Here is a 16,754-nt window from a genome sequence, read left to right as displayed (position 1 = left end):
GATCAAAACACCCACCCTAACTTTTGAACAAGCCCTCCTGGAGCGTTGTGTGATGGATCCATTTGGAAATCTCTCTGTTTGGGTAACAAAAAGTCAGTTTTCCAACATAAATCTGCAGGTAAATGAGAATTTAAATGATGTTTTTTATCTCTGCTTCCTGTGGTCGTCTCTACGGCGGCTCTGGTCGTCTCTACGGCGGCTCCGGTCGTCTGTACGGCGGCTCCGGTCGTCTCTACGGCGGCTCCGGTCGTCTCTACGGCGGCTCTCTGAAGCGCTGAAAGTTGTGTTGGTGTTGTTTTTTCTCGTTGGTGTGAACGGTGTTTACAGTGAAAGACTTTTAGCTCTTTTTAGTGTCTGCAGCTGCAAATCGTGTTAGTGAATAAATGTCTCATTTTGAGTGAAATTATTCATTCTGAGACTCTGAGACTAATTATTGAAAAACTTTTATTCTTTGAAGTACCAGCCAAAAATCTGACAATACAGTTGAAACATATTGGATATATTACACGTCAAGCTTAAAATTGCAAAAGGTTATACAGTTATGGTACATTAAACTATCTAGGATTAAATGAGAGCAGATTATTTTAGTCTTTGCTCAAAACTTTAATTCTCTTGACTTCAGGTGATATTTTGGAAATGTGTTTTTGCTATGAAACTTGCTTGAAACAGGTTTTTCCCTGCTGAGAACAACAGCTGGTTGATGAGTTTAAGGTTTGTTTTCACATCATTTCTGATGGTTTATCTGGTCATTTCAGCTTGTGATGGTCACTAACTGGTTTATCCGTTGAAGTTCCTGTAAAGTTGAAGACAAATCGGTGTTTCGGGTCTGGAAATAACAGGAGACGCAAGGGATGAGAATGAAAAGCAAAAGTACATAAATCAGTTCAATTTCTGTCTTTTGTTATGCATGAAGATAAACGTGTGCAGCTAAACAGGCCGGTCACACCAGCTGTCAAACCATCAAAGACCAGCAAGAACGGTGTCAGGACCATCTCAAACCATCAAAGACCAGCAAGAACGGTGTCAGGACCATCTCAAACCATCAAAGACCAGCAAGAACTGTGTCAGGACCATCTCAAACCATCAAAGACCAGCAAGAACTGTGTCAGGACCATCTCAAACCAGCTTGGGCTGGTAGCTGGTTGAGTTGGTTTCAGCTGCGTAGTGAAAGCGAGCCTTAAAGGGCACCAATCAGATGTTGTCGTTATTCTGAAGTCATTATTGTGCGATCAAAACTTACTTTGTAATGATAACTTAAAGCAAAAAACGTTTCTCTCGTCGTCTTAAAGTCTAAAGTTCTAAAAAAGCAGAAGCTCATCAACATATAAAAAAACAACTTTTGCTAAAAGACAAAAACTCCACCTATGAGATTAAGCTAAATGTAAAAACTGCACATAAAACACGGGCTCCGTCCTCCTCACACCCGTGCGCTCTTGGCGTGGTTGGCGGGGGGTCGAGCGGCGTGGCGGTGCCCCCCTGCCTGGAGTAGTAGAAGCTGTTGTCTCTTCGCGGGGTGCCGGGGTCGGCGCCGTGGCAACACAAGATGATGACGCCGCCCAGGAGACAGAGAGCGGAGCCCACCCAGCCGGCGTACAGAGAGAAGCCGAACGACATGAGACCCTCCGCTTGGTGAGCGCCGATGGGGAACCAGACGGTCGATATGATGCCACACACAGCTGGAAGAGACGGGAAGACATTTATGAAGACAGACACGTTATAGAAGAGACGTCACGTAAACTTTCTTTGGCCTGAAGTTTTATCTGGATTCACTGTCTAAAGCAGTTTCTGTTTGGTGTCCATGTGGCTGTCCGTCCCTGAGGCTGCTGCGGGAAAGTACCTGTCATGTCTCACAGGAAGGACGCCGGTCTGGCAGAGGAACCCGGTCAGGATGAGGCCCAGTCTGACAGACCCTGACCCTCCTTTGCACCCATCCTCCCTGCTGCAACAGCTGGGAAAGACCCGAATACTCAACATCCTAAAATCACACCCAGGACCTGCTGCCTGCAGGAGCGGTGCTGCTCAGGCGCATCTCAGCTGCGGCACGTCAAGAGAAACAGTCTCGCAAGCAAAAACAGACAGTGAGCGTGCTGTTTAGCACTTTGTACTAAAGTTTCAATCTGTCACAAGGCAGGTTTCCAGTACAGATTTGGCAAAACTGATAACATCCCAGTAACCATGGCGATGGATGTTCAAAACATTAGCAGCTTTATTTCTATTGCAGCCACCAAACTAGCCGTCATTATTTCCAAATCCAAGGCCACATAGGTGTGTTATGGAACCGTGATGGAAAGGCGAGCCCCCTTATACGTGGGAGCGGCCATGTATGAGGGTTTTCTGGGAGATGTAGTCCACGATTTCACAGAGGAATTGTGGATTTAAAACTTTCTCAGAGTTATGTGATGCAATAACAGCTCTTGTAGCTCCTGCTGCATCATGAGGGAGCCAGTTCCTACTGACGAGCACATAGACACAGCATCATGTGACCTAGAAAAGACTAAAAAGTGTTTCCACTGCAGTTTTGCAAAACATGTTTTTTCTGAATCGCCTGAAATTCTGTATTTGAATTAAATTAATTAAATCTGTATTTCTGAAGCACAGCATCAATGGGTCCAAAAGACAGGACTTGCATAAACTATAATTGATTGAATATGTTATATGCCATGTCTTTTTGTATTTGTGTGTGTGTGTGTGTGTGTGTGTGTGGGGGGGGGGGGGGGTCTCCTCTCACCCATGAGGATGAAGAGGACGCCTCCCACGCGGGCGCGGCGCTGTTTGATGGCGGAGTTGTCGTTCTGCAGCCGCACGCACGGCATCGACATGAGCACGAGCAGCATGGCGGGGAGCCCCAGCAGACATGCGCAGATCATCAGGGCACGAGACACCTGCACGTAAGCTGAAAGAGAGAGAGACAGTGTGTGTGTGTGTGTGTTTTCTTTATAACTGAAACGTGTGTTAGATTGAAATTTTTTGGTAATAACCGACCTGGTATTGTAAAAAATTAGTTTTTAAAAATTAACCTGTAAATGGATTTTCAAAGAGGGGGGTGAGTATCAGTAAATTATCAAAAAAGGGGATATTGTCCAGACAACGATATTTATAACTGTATATGTAAAGTTACATAACAAAAATATATACATGTGTGTTAGTAATCATTTTTTTCAGGTCATTTTCTTGTTTGTTTTTATTTTTTAAGTAAATTATTTGCTTATTTTTAGTTAATTTACTTATTTTTATTTTTAATTCAATTTTTTCTTCTAAATTTTTTTTTTTTTTTTTTTACTAATTTTCTGTTAGTTGTGGGGCCATATCTTACATTTAAACTCTTTGAAACTTTAACAAAATGCCTCGATTTCTTTCAGAAACATGGCAATGAGCAACCAAAGAAGACATAATCCAAAACATACAATTAAAATGAAAATAAAACCAGATTTTCTAAAAAAAAAAAAAAAAAAAAAGAAAAGAAAACATTACAAATAAGAAGCCCAGGGAAAGTGCTTAAAATTATAATTCTGCAACATAATTTAAAATATGTATATCATAATTAGCAATACATGTATTTCCCCCTGAAGATATGTTTTCCTAATTTATTTTTATTTTATTTTTTTAAGTAATACAGTCATTTATGAATGTGAAAATAATATTTTATCCCCCGGTCACGCTTCTGTCTGTGTCTCGCTCTCTTACCGGGCAGGGTGAGGATCTGGTTGAGGGCCACGCAGTGATACAGCGCCGGAGAGATGACGCACTCCGCCCACAGGCCCCGGGAGCCCAGCTCGTCCATGCGGACGCAGGTGGCCACGGTGTAGTCGCAGGTCCGGACCCAGTCGTTAGTGGCCGTGGCGACGATGATCCCGACCCAGCCCGCACAGCTGGCCGCGCTGCCGGTGACCTGCCTGCACATGAGCGCCATGGAGCCGTGCGTATTTACGCGCGGAAAAAAATCACTTTTTTTTTTAAGTGGGATTACAGTTTACAGTTTTAATATTTTTCTTTTTCTGTTTTCACTTGTATGATTTGATTTTTTTAAAAAGTCGTGTTTATTGTTCAATTTTATTTATAAAAGATGAAAAGTGTAGTCTTCCGAAAGATCTCCGCAGTCCTCACTTGCAACAATTACGATATTGTTAAAAAAAATTATATTTCATATAAGAATCCGAGTTAAAAAGTAGAAATGAAAAAGTAATCCTGCGGCGTCCCGTTAACGCGCTCCGGGCTGATCCGCAGAAAAATGCCTCGAATAAGATTTATTACAGGGTGTGGTGAACACATACCCCTCACTCCAAACTTTGAGCCAATCGGAGCGCATGTGAGCTCCTAACCCAAACCAGATACTGAGAGACGGTAAGAAAAACACAAATCCAGGAGAGAAGCATCAGACACAGACTGACCTGGAATATTTGGCACAAATTTGAGGTTTTGGATCTCCGGAAGGAACTTTGTGACATGAATTCAAATCAGTTTATTTTATAAAACACAGATTTCCCCTCATATACACTGTAAAACCTGAAAAACTGATTTTATGTTAAAAAAATATCCAGGAAACCGATTCCCTTGAAAAAGTAATTATCATTATTAGTCTTAATTTATGTTAACTTCATATCTTAGTGTTAATTACATGTTAAGTACATTTAAGTTTATTTAATTTTGCGAGGTTGTTGAGGCAAAAAATGACAACTTTAATCAAATCAATATTTTTAAGTTTTAGCAACTTCAGTAAACCAAGTTTACTGTGCTATATATTTGTATATTGCTCTTTGCAAACTAGTCAATCATATTTGTATTTTTCCTAAAAAATTAATTAAGTAAACAGAAATGGCAGCTTTCATCACTGAATAAATCCTCTTGATCAAGTTGAGTCAGAATAACTTGGTTTACTAAAATTGCCAAAAAACAAATTAATTTCACTTGACATTTTTAAGTTGCAACAAATTCACTAAATTAAGTAAATACAGCAATAAAAAGAGAAATGATGCAAAAATAAGTAAAAAAAAAATCATAAAGGTAATAACTTGGAAAAAGTCCTTAAAATCTAATAATTTTGGACATTATTTAAATATTTACTTATCATAGATAGCAGTGAATATAGTTTCGCCCTAGCTTTTTTAAGACATATAAAAATACTTGGTTTCCATGTTTTTTAAGATCAGCTTATTTTAGTGCATCGCTCACCTGCTTCACTGCCACCTGCTGGTGTAAAAACGCCTTCTCATTTCAAACAATAACATAAAACAACCGCTTTGATTAATTATTCATTTATTAAATAATTTCAAGCATGATACCATAAAAATGTGACGATTAAAGACACCAGTCTCTACCCTGATAGTGACTCCTTTTTTTTTAATCCACAGACATGTTTTTGTCCAGAATATAGTGATATAAAACATTAAACTTTCATTAATCACTTACAAAGTCTACGTATTATTTTTTTTTTTTTTTTTTACACACACCGGTTATGTTAGCTACTGGATAGATTTGTCGTTGACGTCACGTTCTAAAAAAACTAAATAGACAAATTTTATATATTAAATGTTCAAAATCCTTCATGAAATAGCTCAAATGTACACTCTCCAGCGGCATGTAAAATGTACACAAAGTTACAAAAATCCCCCCGCTCTCCTGCTACAGTCCGAGGGCCCAAAACGGATGAAATTTCCTCTGGACTCTTCACGCTTCTGTTCCTGTCTCCTAAGGCCACACCTCGATTTATAATCTCATAAATTACCATGAAATCTCTTTTTGTGACTTTTTTCTGTCATCCTTGGTGTCAGCTTTTGTTTGTCGTTAAAAAACTCTGTCTTTTTTCTCCTCGGACGTCTTCTATTCCTGTTTTCCAGCATCTTTGTAGTCACTTTTCACGCCCCTTTTTTTTTCCTCGGCATCAGTCTGATTTTTCTCTTTTTCTCTCTCATTGGTTTTTCAGTGCGTTGATGTGAGCGCAGATTTTAAGAGCCGGTCCCAGTTTGATGTTCATGCTGGTCATCAGGTGGTCCTCGGTCAGCAGCAGCAGAGCCTGCCCGTCGATCTCCTGCAGGCGGAAAGCCTCGGCCACGTCGCCGCAGCCTGAAACACAAAGATGACGTAAGATGACCTTTTAAAATTGCAAAAAATTTGTAGATTTAGAGAACGATTTTTAAAAAGATAGGGAAAACTTTAAAGGAAATTATTATTATTATAATTATTATTTAACATTTTTATCACATTTTCCAGGTCATTTTTCTTTCTTTTTTTAAAAAAATATTTTTCCAAGTAATTTTCTTCTTTCATGTACAATTTCTTGCTATTTTTTTCAGTCATTTCTTGCAAAAGCAAAGAGAAAAAAGCAGTGAGCAACACGGCAAGAAATGTCTTATAAATTGCAAGAAATTAGTAGATTAGTAGAAAACTGCCAAAAAAACAAGGAAAAAAAAGCATTCAAAGAGCTATGTTTCTAATTCATCAAAATTATATATTAAAATTTATTTTTACAAAATTATTATAATTTTTTTAAAGGTCATTTTATTTTTCATTTTTCTGTGTTTTTTTAATGCTATTTTTAGTTGTTTTTTTTTTTTAATTTCTTGGTAAATTCTTCTTAAAGTGCTTATCGCCTCCTTCCCATGTTTTTGAAATAAAAAAAGCCGATTTGCCCAGATTTCAAAGGGTTAATCAGCTTTGCGTCCGAATGTGCAGATATTGACAGATTTGAGTTTTTCTTCCAGATGTTTGGTGGTGATGTCACTCAGGCTGACAGCTGGGTGGTTTTTGCACGTCACCTCAGTCAGCGGTTAATTTCTGCGTTTTGCGAAACACTTAATTGGCTGAAGCTGCGAACGAGCCTCCGTCATCTGCTCACCATTAACACGCTGCGAGCGTCTCTATAAATCAAACCGACACGTTTAACCGACGACGCTGCGGTTCACACGGCGTCGCTCCACATGTGAGTATTTACACGTTTATTTATACTGAGACGCATCCATCAGACCGAGACACTTTTGACTGTCTTTGTCTGGGGGACACTTTTGACTGTCTTTGTCTGGGGGACACTCGACTGTCTTTGTCTGGGGGACACTTATGAAAAATGACAGGAGGCCAGCGGCCAATCACAGCCCCATACATGTTTCTTGGACTTCAGGATGTTTCTCAGATTTTACAACATTTCTTGGATTTTAGGGCATTTTAGGGATTTTTCAAGGATTTTAGGATGTTTCTAGATTTTAAAACATTTCAAGGATTGAGAACAATTTTAGGACTTTTCCAGGATTTCAGAACGTTTCTAGGATTGCAGGGTTTTTAGATCTTTTGTAGGATTTTAGGACATTTCTCTCATTTTTAGACATTTCTTCATTTTCGGGGATGTCTGGGGTTTTAGGAAGTTTCTAGACTTTTCGGACTTTTCAAGGATTTTAGGATGTTTCTAGATTTTAAAACATTTCTAGAATTTGAGAACGATTTTAGCACTTTTCTAGGATTTTAGGGTTTTTCTACAATTTTAGGGTATATCTAGAATTTTTGAACATTTGTAGGATTTTAGGACATTCCTCTGATTATCAGACATTTCTTGCATTTTAGGGCATGTCTGGGGTTTTAGGAAATTTCTAGACTTTTAGGACATTTCTAGGATTTTAGGGTGATTTTAGGACATTTCTCAGATTTCAGAACATGTCAAGGGTTTTAGGAAGTTTCTAGACTTTTAGGACTTCTCAAGGATTTCAGGATGTTTCTAGATTTTAAAACATTTCTAGAATTTAACACCCATTTTAGGACTTTTCTCAGATTTCAGAACGATTTTAAAGTTTTTCTACAATTTTAGGGTATATCTAGAATTTTTAAACGTTTGTAGGATTTTAGGACATTTCTCTGATTTTCAGACATTTCTAGGACTTTGGGATGTTTTTTGGATTTTAGGACACTTTTAGGTTTTTTAGACGTTTCTGGGATTTTTGGACATTTCTAGGATCACAGGGCATTTTCTTGAATTTTGCGACTTTTCTTGAGATTTTAGGACATTAGTGTCTTATGTAAGTCCTCTGTCGGGGGTGTGGGGGATCCTCCTCTGGCTCAAGCTCTCTATTTTGATGCTTTTTTTTTGCACTCTGACGTCTTATGGAGACTAAAAGTACTGAAACAATTCAGTGTCAGTCACTTTATTTTTTTGGGGCACCGTAAAACGGTTGGGGGGCCACCGAGCACCCTGTCAGGGGCCAGATTTGTCCCGCTGGCCACATGTTGAGCATCACTGAGGTTACCTGGCAGCGTGTGAATGAAGGCAGTTACTTCCTCCACACTCCACTGGGACGGCGCCGGTTTGAACGTGGTTGTGGGCGTGGAGGTGGTCAGCGCCGGTGCGGACGCCCTCCTCGCTCTCCGCGCCGCCCTGCGCTCCATCCTGGCTGACATGGCAACAGCAGGATCCTCCTCCCCGCCATCTTCATCCTCCTCCTCCCCTCCTCCCCTCCATGTCCTCCTCCTCCTCCGCGGGCGCTGCCTTCTCCTTCCCCTCCTTCTCTCGCCTCCAGAGGTCGCGAGGCTGCAAGAGGTCGAGAGGAGACGACAGGTGAGGTCATCGGTGACACTTTAACTTTAACTCTGGCGCCTGGATCGACAGCTGCTCTTTTTCACGAGCATTTAAACACTGCGATGAGCAACTGATGGCAAGAAATTAGGTAAAGGTGATAAAAAAATCCAATTTAAAGAGAGAGAGAGGGAGTTTTTAAAATTAAGTTTTATTCTATTTTATATATTTTTTAAAACTTTTTTTAAAAAATATATATATTTTTTTAAAACTATTTCAAACTTATTTTGTGCTAATTTTGAGTCATTTCTTGATAAGCTGCTTCCTCACGTTTTTTTAAAGAATTTAAGCCAAATTATTTAAATGGTACACTGATAGTTAATCAAAAAACATTAAATCCGAGCTTAAAATAGAGATATTTGCTCAAAATGGTTTGATTTTTTATTATAATGCTACCTCTATTTTATTTTATTTTTTATTTATATTTTTTTGCAGCATCATTTCCACTATTGCTGGTAATATCCATCTTTTTTCTTTGTGTATTTATTTCTTAATTTTTTTCTGTATAGTTTTTTCTCATGTTAAATAAAGTTTTAAAAAAAATGGCTGCAAGGCCTCAAAACATCCCTCCAAACTCCATTTCCCATAAGCCACTGCTGCTTGTGAAGGCCTGTGTGAGAGGCCTGAGATGTGATTTGTGTGTTTTGGTGAATTTGAGACAGTTTGGAGCGAGCTGAGCGAGCAGGTGGACAGCAGAGACGTGGATTAAACTGCAGGAGACGTTTGAGGACTTTCTGTGGACGTTTTGGGAGCTTTTACTTTGAAAAAAAGGAAGTTAATGTGAGCCGAAGACAAACTGCAAACTTTCTACAGCCGACTTTCCTCAACAGGTGAGTGTTTGACCATCAGGGATACAAGTTAACACGAGACAAACACGACAACATGCTAAACTTTTACACGTTTGCATGTCAGCATTTTAAAATCCACATAAACAATGCTGCTTCACAAGCTAACTGCTACACTTTTAGTATTTTTTTGTTTAATTTCTCGTTTTGTGGCTTTAAATGGAGATCAGGATTAATGCTGGCGTTATAAAACGGATTTTTTTAAAATTAATAATCAATATAAAATTTAACAAATTGTCCTAAAAATATTTACTGAAGGTCAACTTGTTAGTTTTTTTTGTTTTGTTTTTTTTTATATATGTTTTTTTAGCTTTTAAAGTATTTTTGAGGTCCTTCTTTATAGTCAATTATTGTTTCTAAAGTCTATAATAACTTTATACCAGCCTCTTTAATGTGAGCATTTGCAGCTTCTGTCTGTCTGATATCATTTTAAACTAAATATTTATGTGTTTTAAAATATTTTGTCGGATAAAATGAGCGACTGCTTTGTATCTTAACCCTTGATATCTGAGCAAATTGGCTTGATTTCTTTGAAAACAAAAATATTGGCAAAAATGTTAAGACTGACAGAATTTTTTTCAGTTTTCAGCTCTTCATTTGGATCATTAATATTATTATCATTATTGACACAGAATTTTTAAACAGGGGGGAAATAAAAAAAATAAAAAAGATAAATATATATTTAAAAAAATATTATAATGATATATTTTATATTTAATTTTTGTATTTATTTTTCCCCCCAGTTTTCAGCTCTTTGTTTCAGTCATTTCTTGTTTTTGTTTTTTTCCCCTCTTATGTATTTATTTATTTATTTTCAGGTCCTGTGACTTTTTTTTACTAATGTCTTGCTAATTTTTGGGTCATGTCTTGTTAAGTTGCTCGTTGCCTTCTCCCCATGTTTTTGGGTTATTACAGATATATATTTAAAATTATGTCACAGAAAAAACATATATATTTTCAGTTTTCGGCTCTTAATTTGAACATGTCTTGTTTTTTTCCCCTCATTTTATTTTTTTCTTATTTTCAGGTATTTTCGTGTGCTTTTTTTAAACTAAATTCTTGCAAATTTTTGGGTCACGTCTGATTGAGTTGCTCATTGCTTTCCATGTTTTTGAAAGAAAACGAAACTTAAACTCCAGGTGTTAGTGCAGTGAGGGATTTTAAAGTGTTTCGGGCTGACGGTTAGTTGAGCGTCCCTACCAGTCTCAGTAACAGAGGCTTCCCGGGGACGGACTCGGCCCTGTTCAGGGCGGGGCGGGGCCTCTCTGACCGGCTGCCTGCACTCAGAGCCCGCAGACGCTTCGTCAGACGGACGTTGAAGCTGCCAGAGACACAAAAAGACAGAGGTGTCGATGTCTCCTCTCACTGCTGCTTTGATTCACACTCATATCTGCAGATCACACCTGTGTGTGTCTGCACAGGCCACACACACCACATCCTGTCACAGAAACACACCGCTGCACAACAGAAATAATGTCTGAAGGTCGCAGCTTCAGCTGCTCGCTGTCTGAGCCGCTGGTCTCACCCGCGTGCACAGGAAGTGGAGCAGAAGCGTTTGGACCGCATGAAGTTGTGCGCGTGGCCTCTTTTCCCACAAAACTGGCAGTGCAGCACCGTCCTGTCCCTGTGAGACGACCCTGAGAGACAGAGAGGGACAAACACGGGCGACTTTCAGAGGCGTTAAAGATGCACATTTATTTCTAGAAATACACAAAGTTACCAGGTGCAAAAGTCTAAACCCTTACCAACTGTTTGTTTTACTTTTCATCCTTCATGTTGTGATAATTGTGTGTGCGTTCACGCATATCTCCTAAATGTAGTCCAGATTGTGTATTTTAGTGTAGTGAATTTCCTGCTCAGCTCCTACAATAAGTCTAAAACACACTGTGGAAACAAATACATAAATAAATAAATATCCATAAATTTGATGATGATCCTTTTGGCTCTGATAAACTGGGATTGTCAATTTTAAAGGTTAACCTAAAAAATGCTGAAAAGCTGAATTTTGCTGCCCTCTCTGGTCAACAGTTTAAACTTGTTTCAGGCCTGAAAGTGTTGAGTGTGATCACAGGTGTGCTCTGTACACCTGTGATCTTACAGTGCCGTCACCGGCTCCCACAGTACACCTGTTCGTCTCTGCAGCAAGGTGAGACGTTTAACCACTGGAGCTCAGCAAAGGCCAGATATTCAGGTGTTTTTAGGTTCGATTTTAAAGACTTTTTAACATTTTGTGGATTTATGAAAAACATATTTATTTATTATGAAGTTGTTTTCATGTCATCTTTTGTTTCTCAGAGCTGAAAACCCCTGAAACAGGATGACGGCTGTGCGGTTTAAAACATCGCTCATGAGAGTCTTACTGTTGGCGGGGTCATCGGTGTCTCCGCCCTCGTCCCCCTCTGACTCCGTGGAGTGCTCTGATTGTTTACTTGTGTCCATCACAGGCAACGCCACGCTCCCATTGGTCCCGTTCACTTCCTCTGGTTTGGTCACCTGCTCTGGAACCAGCAGCGACGAGCGGTTCACCTGCACGACGAAAAGGTACGTAAACACAACAACCTTTGGCTGTACATGATTCTGATTCTTCCATTCTGTGTTATAAGTTATTTTAGGTTTTTGAGTTTTGAGTAATGACCAAAAACATGTTTTTTTCAGGTCACAATGACCTTGCCATCAAATTCTAATCATTTTGTCCTTGAGTCCAAGTAGACGTTTGTGCCAAATTTGAAAAAATTCCTTCAAAGCGTTCTTGAGATACATTGTTTACAAGAGTGCCACAGATGAGGTTACAGTGACCGTGACTTTTGACCTTGGACTATGAAAATTATATACAGTTCATCCTGGAGTCCAAGTGGACGTTTGTGCCAAATTTTTAATTCAAATTTCCTCAAGCATTCTTAAGAAATCATGTTTACGAGAATGAGATGGACGAGGTTACAGTGAACTTGACTTTTGACCACCAAATTCTAATCACTTCATTATTGAGATCATGTGGACGTTTGTGCCAAATTTGAAAAAACAAAACAAAAACATGCCCAGCATTTTTGAGCAATAACGTTCACAAGAATGAAACAAATGCAAGGTAACAGCATCATTGTCCTTTGACCCTAAAATTTTATCATATCATAAGTAAATAAGTTTATCCCTGAGTCAAAGTGGACATTTGTGCCAAATAAAAAAAAAAATCCCTCAAGGCCTTCTTGAGATATCACGCTCACAAGAGTGCAATGGACACAGTGACCTTGACCTTTGACCATCAAATTCTCATCAGTTTATCCTTGAATCCAGGTCGATGTTTGTGCCAAATTTTAAAGAAACTGCATCAATACATTCTTGAGATTGCGTTTATGGGAATGCAACAAATTAGGTCACAGTGACCATGATTTCTGACCACTGATCATTAAATTCTCATCACATTTCTGTCAAGTTCAAGTATACGTTTGTGCCAAATTTGAAGAAATTGCATCAATGCATTCTTGAGATACCACATTCAGGTCACAGTGACTTTTGACCACCAAATTCCGAGCAGTTCACCAATGAGCCCAGGAGGACGTTTGTGCCAAAAAATTCCCTCAAGGCTTTCCAGAGGTATTGCATTCACAGGAATGCAACACACAAGGTCACACTGACCTGGAATTTCGACCACAAACTATTAACTTTTCATCATTTAGTCCAAGTGGACGTTTGTGCCAGATTTAAAAATACAAATAAAACCTCAATGCATTCTGTGCTATTTCGACTTTTACTAGAATAAAATGGTCACTGTGACATTGACTTTTAACCTTTGACCACCAAATTCTGATCATTTAATTTTCAAGTCCAAGTGGACGTTTGTGCCAGATTTAAAGAAAATCCCTCAAAGCTTTTTTTGAGATATCCGTAAATGAGAGTGGGCTGAACGGATGACCCGAAAACATGAAAAAAGGAGGCCTACATTAGTATTTTAGGTCTGAATTCAATTTAGATAAATTCAGAATTTCTGTAGAATTTACGGGTTTAAACTGTGATGTTAAACAAATACTGCGTGTTCTTAGTCCGTGTGTGTGTGTGTGTGTGTGTGTGTGTGTGTGTGTGTGTGTGTCCGTACAGGAAACGGTTGGAGCCCCTCCTGGATGACGAATCCCTCCACCAGGTGAGTCAGAACCTGTCGGCCCTCAGGCCACGCCCTCGGCTCCCAGGGGCTGCTCAGCGATTGGCCGAAGCTCTCCGACTCGTCTCCCGATTGGCCGAGGGGCTCCGGCTCCGTTTCAGCCTCGGCCGGCTGCGGCGACTCGGCCGGCTGCGGCGACTCGGCCGGCTGCGGCGACTCGGCCAGCTGCGGCGACTCGCCAAGCGTTTTGTTGTGGGCTTTCTCCGTCTGTGATAGGCTGAGGTCGGTGGGGAGGGCGGTCTGAGCGGGGAGGAGCGGGGGAGGGTTTTCTGCCGAGGGGGTGATGAAGGGCGAGGACGGGGGAGACTGGGAGGAGAGGCTGGACAACGCTGGGGGACGAAACACAGCGACCGGTTAATTTTGTCAGATACACACATGATGTCCACAACACTTTGCGTCTAAGTTTTTGTCAGCAGTTTGTGTTTGTCTCCTTAATGTGCAATATCTTTAAAATTAAAAATAAATAAAAACGCAAGTTGGTGAGAAATATTCAAGAAATTGTAAAATTGAAATTGAAAGTTGTGTGTAAGTTTTTGAAATTTCGTCATGAAGGAACCCTGGAATCTGGTGTGTGTGTGTGTGTGTGTGTGTGTGTGTGTGTGTGTGTGTGAGTGAGTGAGTGTGTGTGTGTGTGAGAGTGAGTGTGTGTGTGAAGCTACCTGACTGGTTGTCAGACTGCGTCGACATGTTCTCACAGAAGTCCTCCTGGCCGACCGGCTGCAGCTCCCGCTGAGACTCTGGGAGCCTCTGACTGTGGACAGAGACCTCCGGGACTGGAGCTGGGACTGGGACACTTACCGGGACACTTACTGGGACAGTTAGTGGGACAGTTACTGGGACAGTGAGTGGGGCTGGAGCTGGAATGAGACCCAGGACGGGTTTGGGCTCCAGGCTGGAGTCTTTGCCAGGTGCGGGGACAGGGTCTGTGTTCTGGTTCTGGTGGAGAATCTGACTGGTCAGGCTCTCAGACTGGTCCATGGCGGTCTCTCCTTCCTCCTCCTCCTCCTCCATCCTCTCCTCCTCGCCTCTGTCTGCCCTCTGACCCTCCTCTGTCACCTCCATCTCCTCCTCTCTGCCTGTTTGCGCCTCCTGCTCCCTCTCAGGAGGGAGTCTGTGTTTCTCCTCGTTCACTTTCTCTCTTTGGTCGTCTCTGTCCCCCCTCCCGTCCTTACTCCCCTCCTCTCTGCCTCCCTGTCTCCCCCCTCGTCCTCTGTCCCGCTGCTCCTCGCTCTCCTTCCCGTCTCCTTTCTGCGTCAGAGTTTGAGGACCGGCCTGACTCGGAGGGGACGCTGGGCTCAGGAGGGACGGAGGCGAGGGCAGAGGGGAGGAGTTTTTTGGCAGCGAAGGGTTCAGAGGAGGAGGGAGCGCGTCTTCGCCGCTCAACGTCCTCTTTGATTGGCCGGGCAGCTCGGGCGACTCCACGGCAGGAGGCTGCACGGCGTGGGTGTACGTGCAAGGTTGCGTCTGGCGTCCCGAGGAGAGGGCGATGATTTGCAGCTGCCGGGCTGCAGACGGCGAGCGCTCGAAGTGCGAGGAGGCAGACATGGCGTTGGTCGCGGGTAACGAGCCGTGCTGTGATTGGCCGGGCCCCAGCATGGCTTGAGTTAACGGGCAGCTCTTGAGTCCGGCCAGCGGTCTGCTGATGGGGGAGGCCTGGCCGGCGGGGGCGGCAGCGATCGGTTGGAGGGTTGAGGTTTGCCGTGGCGACGCCGCTCTGTGGCCGTTTGGAGAGTGAAGTCTGGGTCTGAGGGGGACGGCTCGGACCGGAGAGTACAGAGCTGAGAGACGGAGAGAAAAAGAGTCAACCAGTGAAGAAACACTGACACACTGTGGTCAAAAAGAAAGTGTTTTACTCAAGGATTTTTGTTTTATTTTTAATTTTCAACTTTTCATTTTAAATTTTCAACTTTTAATTTTTTAATTTTCAACTTTTAATTTTCAACTTTTAATTCCTAATTTCTATATAGAAATTTTTAATTTTTTAATTTCTAATTTTATTTTAATTGTTTTTACTTTATTCTTCAGCTATCAGAGGTAAATATTTTACATTTACCTCTCTACATTTATCTGATGGCTATTACACAGTAAACTAAGTTACCTGACAGTAAATGAAATAAGTAAATTAACTTTGTCAGTTAGCTATTTTTAATAATATTAAATAATATAAGCTGCTTGCATTAATACTAATGATCAAATGTTACAATATATAAAAACTAACAATGCCTGGCCTGAGGACGCTTCTAGGATTTTAGGACATTTTTTAGGGTTTTAAGACGTTTCTAGAATTTTTGGACGTTTCTTGGATTTTAGGACATTTTTCAGATTTTACAATGTTTCTTTGATTTTAAGACATTTACAGAATTTTAGGGCGTTTCTAAAATTTCAGGATATTTCTAGGATTTTAGGACATTAGTGTCTCAGCTGTGTCCTCTGTCGGGGGTGTGGGGGATCCTCCGCTGGCACTTTTTTTCTTAAACAAGCTCTATTTTGATGCTGTTTTATGCACTCTGACACCTTGTGGACACTAAAAGTACAAAAACAAATGTGAATCTTTTTATTTTTATTGTTGCCACACAGCACCCTCTCAGTGGGCAGATTTGGCCTTTATCATGCTGGACCCTGTTTGTAAAATGTTTAGTGTCTGAGCGACTAATAGAGAGGACAGTTTTTAGACGCTGCGTCAGTATTTGGAGAGAGTGCTGCAGCTGGCAGCGGTTAAACTGGCAGTAAAATAATCCCCGAGAGGAACTGTGCACTGACAGTTCAGGTGCACAAAAAGCGTGTTTGTCGCTGACAGGCTCAGATTGTTATTTTATGTGTCGGACAACATTATGGAAAAGATCCTACGCTGTCTGTTTACATTTCTCTGCTTTGCTGTGTTTGTCAGTGTCTTGCTGTGAAAGACCTGCAGGGGAGAAACTCTGATTCAGCACATTGGCATCTCGTCCTGTAACGTTATTCGTGCCTGTCGCTTCATGCTTTTTTCCCAGAGGTTGTTTTTATGAGAATGTTTCTCGGTTCAAAAGAACTAGAAAAGCCAGGAAGTAAAACAGGAGCGATGATAAACGGTGATGATCACACCCAGAGTCAGTCTCACTCTGGGGACCTACTTGGAGGAGGGACGGACAGGTGGCGGTTGGGCGTGGTCGAGGTCTCCGTTGCCGTGCTGCTGGGCTGCGGTCGCGGCCTAAGAGGGGGGAAGAGGGGG

The 16,754-nt window shown here is 41.2% G+C and overlaps 1 protein-coding gene and 1 pseudogene across 1 annotated transcript; both read right to left on the bottom strand.

The window, feature by feature from the left end:
• Nucleotides 1-1,027: 1,027 nt before the first annotated feature.
• On the bottom strand, nucleotides 1,028-4,207 carry LOC121960803 (annotated as a pseudogene).
• A 1,029-nt stretch (nucleotides 4,208-5,236) lies between these two features.
• On the bottom strand, nucleotides 5,237-16,750 carry si:ch211-230g15.5 (polyhomeotic-like protein 3; the record flags this gene model as incomplete). Its single annotated transcript, XM_042510863.1, is given in 9 exon segments — nucleotides 5,237-6,060; nucleotides 8,226-8,424; nucleotides 8,426-8,506; nucleotides 10,597-10,717; nucleotides 10,922-11,033; nucleotides 11,757-11,922; nucleotides 13,484-13,875; nucleotides 14,206-15,324; nucleotides 16,657-16,750. Coding segments are annotated over 9 exon segments (2,439 nt in total), but the record flags the coding sequence as incomplete, so codon positions are not given.
• Nucleotides 16,751-16,754: the final 4 nt, after the last annotated feature.

This window comes from Plectropomus leopardus, chromosome 21 (genome assembly GCF_008729295.1).
Source record: "Plectropomus leopardus isolate mb chromosome 21, YSFRI_Pleo_2.0, whole genome shotgun sequence".
NCBI classification, from domain to species: Eukaryota; Metazoa; Chordata; class Actinopteri; order Perciformes; family Serranidae; genus Plectropomus; species Plectropomus leopardus.
The sequence above is the reverse complement of the archived record's forward strand: the minus strand, read 5'-3'. Positions and strand labels throughout refer to the sequence as shown.